This window comes from Mytilus californianus, unplaced genomic scaffold (genome assembly GCF_021869535.1).
Source record: "Mytilus californianus isolate M0D057914Y unplaced genomic scaffold, xbMytCali1.0.p SCAF_8, whole genome shotgun sequence".
In the NCBI taxonomy this organism is placed as follows: Eukaryota; Metazoa; Mollusca; class Bivalvia; order Mytilida; family Mytilidae; genus Mytilus; species Mytilus californianus.
The window spans coordinates 87490528-87496527 of record NW_026262734.1 but is presented as its reverse complement, the minus strand read 5'-3'; the positions used below and the strand labels follow the sequence as shown (position 1 = coordinate 87496527).

The window sequence follows — 6000 nt, the reverse complement described above, 5'->3', positions numbered from 1 at the left end:
TCTGGATTCGGAATATTTTTTTTTATCATCTGCTTGACCACAATATTTTTTTCTTCATCAAACTGGGGATCAGAATATTTTTTTAGGAAAAAACCATAACCCCTTTTCCTTGTTTTGTCAACATTTCTTTTTATGATCATGTTAATGTATAATATTAGTCTTATCTTTTTTATTTTTAATTGTTTTTGTTATAATGGGATGATAAAAACAAAAATCATTTATTCTTTGGTAACCTCATTTGGGACTTTTATCTCATACAACTAAACAAACGATGTTTTGAAAATTTGTTGTCATTCGGAACACTACACTATTCCCCATTTCCATTCTTAATTTTACTACTGGTCGTTCAGAATTAACACACACTTAGTATTCCTTGAAATTTAATTGGAATTTATTGGATTAAATAAATAAGCTTTCTCTAATTTCTTTAAGCTGATTAAGACTACGATTAATCAAACATTTATCATTTCTGTTTAGCCTAGAGTATGTCCACCTTGGAAGTAATGCATTCCTCTTCCATGGTACCCATATTACAAATGTGTTCAAAGATGGCGATATGGAAATTCAGGAAGTCCTTGGGAGATGGTAATCTATGGTAGTTGGAGTAGCTACGGCAGTGGAGGAGGGGGTTATGGGGGTGGCGGTATGGGTTATGGAGGCGGCGGTATGGGTGGTTATTGAGGCGGTGGTATGGGTGGCTATGGAGGTGGCGGTATGGGTGGTTATGGAGGCGGTATGGGTGGTTACGAAGGCAGTATTGGTGGTTACGGAGGCGGTATGGGTGGTTACGGAGGTGGTGGTATGGGAGGTTACGGAGGTGGCAGTATGGGTTGTTACGGAGGTGGCGGTAAGGGTGGTTACGGTTGTGGCGGTATGGGTGGTTATGGCGGATGTGGATCTGGCGGTTATGGATCTGGTGGTTATGGATCTGGCAGTTATGGCAGAAAGAAACGAGTTTGTAAGTATGAAATACGGCTCGATTATGAATATTTTTTTTAATTGCTTAATATATGTATAAATTACACAATTAGTATAAATAATAATGTTGTTAATGCTATTGCATTTTGATATATGTATTGGTGTCACTAAACTTTCACCATTATCATAAGAAAATGGAACATCGAGTGTCTCTCAATTGTATCAAACAGTTTTTATCTGATACTATACATTTTTTCCCGTGCTTGAGGGAGATATGAAGATTTGTTCACCCAAGAAGATTCATATCTCATGAGGGCTTTGCCCGAGGGAAATAAAAATGTTCGAGGGTGAACAAAACTTCATATCTCCCGAAGCCAAGGGAAATGAATGTTTTATTCCACTGCCTATAAGTTGTTTACGACCTGAACATAAAATATAAATATACATACATTTGTTATCTTATTCCCTTTTTTTATAACTGAACACGACAAAAACCTTGATAAACAGTACGGATCAAAAGTTAATTATTAGTCTTTTTGTTTTGACGTCTGGAATAAATTTGAACACGATAATGCCTATTTAAAAAAAAAAAAACAAAAAAAACACCAAAACGTTATGTATATTAACCGCGCGTAACGTCGCACGATGAAGTCCCGATCTTCAGAGGGATATATGATGCTCAGAGCGGAATATTAGGTTTTGTTCAATGACACGTGGGATAGTCTTAACCAATCAAATATTGATTAAGCTATCAATATATACAAACAGTGGAACACTACTACTTGTATTGCACTGACGGAAGAACGTTTTAAAATACTTTCATTTCACATTAATTTAATGATTTCATAATTTTAAAATTTTTTTTTATCATTTTCGAAGTGATTATAAGCAATGAATAGATATATACACATTTTTCAAATAAAACTGCAAATATACAGAAGAGTTATACTATCCCCTTGGTCAAAAGTTGTGTATAGATTAGAGAGATTACTACCTAAGGCTTTTCATCTTTCTAAGTTATATAAATGAAATTTAGCAAAATTATACACGAATGTGCACGGACTGAAAAAAATAACATGAGTTAAGAGACTTGAATCGCAAAAACATTTCATCTTCTGTTCCCTCTTTCTAAACGAATGAACAGTTCTATCACGTAAAGTCTTATTTCAAATATCTTACAAATACATAGTACACCAAATATCATTAAAATGTAAAGAACCGATTTCAACAGCATGTGTTTATTCCTTGCAGATGAGGGACAAAAAGATGGAAATTACAACGACTGACCAAATATTTGCATATGTTATTGAATAAATTTGTATATAGAGCAGAACATGTATTTTCTAACTTAAGCCATCGTTTTTCTCCGTTTGTGTGTTTGTTTGGGAGGGGGGCGGTGGGGTGTATATGATATATGATGTGATTGGCAGTGTAACAACTATCCACCATGAACCAAAGGACGAGGATTCTTGGTGATAAACCCCCCTTTTTAGTCCCTACCACTTCCAAAAGGAATCACAATTCCAAATACACTTAAAACATTGTTGTGACGTCATTCTATTGTTGTACCCGTTCTTTATTTCAGTGATTGGACTACAATTTACCTGTAAGAAACCATTATGTTACCTTTTACTGTCCAATATTTTTAAGAATAACCCTCTTCTTTCTTAAAAATATTGGACAGATGGAGGTAGCATAATCGATTCTTACAGATAAATGATAGTTCAAGGACTGAAAAAAATCATTCAATTCACACAATGTGTTTCTTCATATGAAAAAAAAAAATCACAACGAAAAAACAAATGACAATTACACAAAATCATTTTATTAAGTTCACCTTCCAATACAATAACTTCTTTAATTATCAAGACGGTTTCGTGAAAAAAAAAACTTTCAAATTGTTTTTTACACAGCCTGTGTAAATACTTGTTTCACGGCCATTTTTTCTCATTTTTGGAATTGTCTCCTTTGGCATCAATTTGGTTGATAATGTTCGTTGTAAGTACGTTTGTTTTGGTGCTTTTAGATATTTCTTTTTGATAAAGATTTATCCTCGTCCGTCTTGGATATAAAAACGACCTCTGGTGTTGCCCTCTTTCTTCCAAACATCAATTTCAGCTACAATTAAAATAAAAAATAAAATAATGCTTCTAACGCTTGATAGATCATGCCGCAATACAAGGACCACAAGTAAAATAATTTTATCATCATAATTAGGAGAAATTCAAAAATTTGATTTACAACCTAAAAAATCTTATATTATTGCATGTATAGGAATATAATGCAAAACTTCGCTTATCAACGACAGTGAATATGGGAAACAGAAAAACGGAACACGTTACCACAGGTTAAAGAAATCAGTCGTGTGTCCGATTCGCACTTTGTTCGTAGTGATTGATTTTTTTCAAAAACCGGTGTACTCTCTCGAAATTAGATAAACGGCGGTGCTAGATTTAATCGTATGTTTGTTAAATAAGTTTTAGACAGTTTGTAATTGTTTTATATAAATTTTAACATAAAACCCTTTCCTCCATTGGATTGATTGAAAAAGGGGGGGGGGGGGTATTAATAAAAGCATTTTAATCTATATAACATCAAAGTACGAATAACATTTGTTTCTTTCCAATGTATTTATGAACAGTTTCAAATACTTCACTTTAGATTAGGTCTCAATGGTAAATTGATTGAATGCAATATTTATATATTAAGCACAGAAACAAAGATATTTGCACTTACAAAGCTTTGTTTTGATAGAAAAAAAGAAAGCGTTATAATTGCCGAGGGAAATCGAGAGATACTATTATATTTCGGTAACAAGTTAAAAAAAATAGGAACAGCAATACGCAAATAAACCTAAAAAAAGAGAAACACGAACATTGCAAAAAAAAACACAAAAAAGGGGGAAGTATATTCAGATTACGCTTTTAGTTAACAGAAACCGTCTCTTGCAAAGGAACCGCCAAGTTGAGATCAATTTCAGTGAACGAGGAAGGAAAGATGAGGCCTACGTCATACGGGAAAATTGTGAATAATTCTTTTTTTTTTTGTGTATAGTAGGTGAATAGGTCCGATCTATTTCTTGATCTCCGGACATTTCATGGCTATGAATTTAGATATTATAACTATATTAATTTATTCTTACAAATAAAAGATATAAAATTTTCTTCAAAATTCATGAATATGATATAAGATAGGGAAAATCCGATGAACAATAAAAGAAATTAAATTGATTGCACGCTTGTTATCTTTTCATTTGTACTCATTCATTATATTTTATAGGGTTCAGTCTATGGAAAGTGCGAATCGAGAAAACCGTTTCTTATGTGGAGTCGCGATATTTTCTAATATGAAATTGTAAATATGCAGATACTCCATGAGGAAAAAGATGTTTTTTGCAATTAAAATAATTTTTAGTATTTAATTATATAAATACGTTTAGTCCGAAATTAGTTCACGCGAAACACAGAAGAGTTTTATGTATTACTATTAATCGATAGGGTGTGAAATCGATTATTATCAGTCTTTTAAGGTCGTTTTAAAGGAAAAAGGGAAAAATCGACCAGTTAAACGTGCAACAAGGTAACATTTATTTAAGGACAGATAAACTGTTAACCTATCATTTAAATATAAACGAAAATTAACTCTTGAAATATGATTAATATCAAAGTAATAGCAATAGTTAATGTTCTTGTAAAAATTGATATGTATTACCATTAATCGATAGGGTGTGAAATCGATTATTATCAGTCTTTTAACGTCGTTTTAAAGGAAAAAGGGAAAAATCGACCAGTTAAACGTGCAACAAGGTAACATTTATTTAAGGACAGATAAACTGTTAACCTATCATTTAAATATAAACGAAAATTAACGCTTGAAATATGATTAATATCAAAGTAATAGCAATAGTTAATGTTCTTGTAAAAATTGATATGTATTACCATTAATCGATAGGGTGTGAAATCGATTATTATCAGTCTTTTAACGTCGTTTTAAAGGAAAAAGGGAAAAATCGACCAGTTAAACGTGCAACAAGGTAACATTTATTTAAGGACAGATAAACTGTTAACCTATCATTTAAATATAAACGAAAATTAACGCTTGAAATATGATTAATATCAAAGTAATAGCAATAGTTAATGTTCTTGTAAAAATTGAACTGCTACGCTTTTCCTTTGTCAATAAATAATTAAGGTGGTACCAAACACCTTGACTAAAATTAATTTGGCTCGTTTAATTTTCACAAAATTTTGACAAAACATTTTCTTTGACACTTTGACAAAAATATGAAAATTTCAAAAAACTTAAACCACACACTTTATCGGAAAAATTTCATTGGATATATAGCAGTTTGACAATCACTAATTTTGATCATTGAGAAGTTTAATACTTCCTTAACAATAAAACGTGATTAAAACGTTCAGCTGATTTTTACAGAGTTATCTCCCTGTAGTGTTATGTACCACCTTAAATAATATTTATTTTATTATAGATGCGATATTTTTTTAATGTAGTTGTGGTATGTTTTTATTGTAATTATACGTTTTATGCTTTACGAGGTATCAGTTTTACCCCACTGCTTGATGTCAAAATTAATTTTTGCGACATCTTTAGAAATTCTCAATTATTCTTCAAACATATTTGTATTAGATTAAAGTTACATGACAGATGTTTTCCACTTGTTTTATTGATTGACAGCGTTTGATATTGTCAGTTTTTATGGACTAGCCCTTTTGGAATTTGCCTTGGAGTTCGGTTTTTTGTTACACTCATTAATATGTGAAGAATTGAATCAAGTCATGTTGTATAGACCTACACGAGTTTTCGTTCAAATTGGTGGCATCGACTTAACATCTATTAAATTTCTACACGTCCAAAAATTGCATTTTCGATATACTTACTACATGCAAACTGTATAAATGGTGTTTAAATCCTAAACACAATTGTAAATACATTGTACATTATTTGCACACTTTTTTTCAACATGTTTAAATTCTTAACATGTTTAGATTGAAGAAAGTGTTTAGGGTTGTGTTTAGGATCATGTTAGCTTAGAAATTAGTATAAAATTCATGTATAGACCAC

General features: G+C 31.6%; 1 protein-coding gene across 1 annotated transcript; it reads left to right on the top strand.

Moving 5' to 3' along the window:
* The first annotated feature begins 690 nt into the window (after positions 1-690).
* LOC127712884 (uncharacterized) lies at positions 691-2204 on the top strand. Its single transcript, XM_052219486.1, has 2 exons — positions 691-958; positions 2170-2204. The coding sequence occupies exons 1-2, from the start codon at positions 691-693 to the stop codon at positions 2202-2204; spliced, it is 303 nt and encodes a 100-aa protein (XP_052075446.1).
* Positions 2205-6000: the final 3796 nt, after the last annotated feature.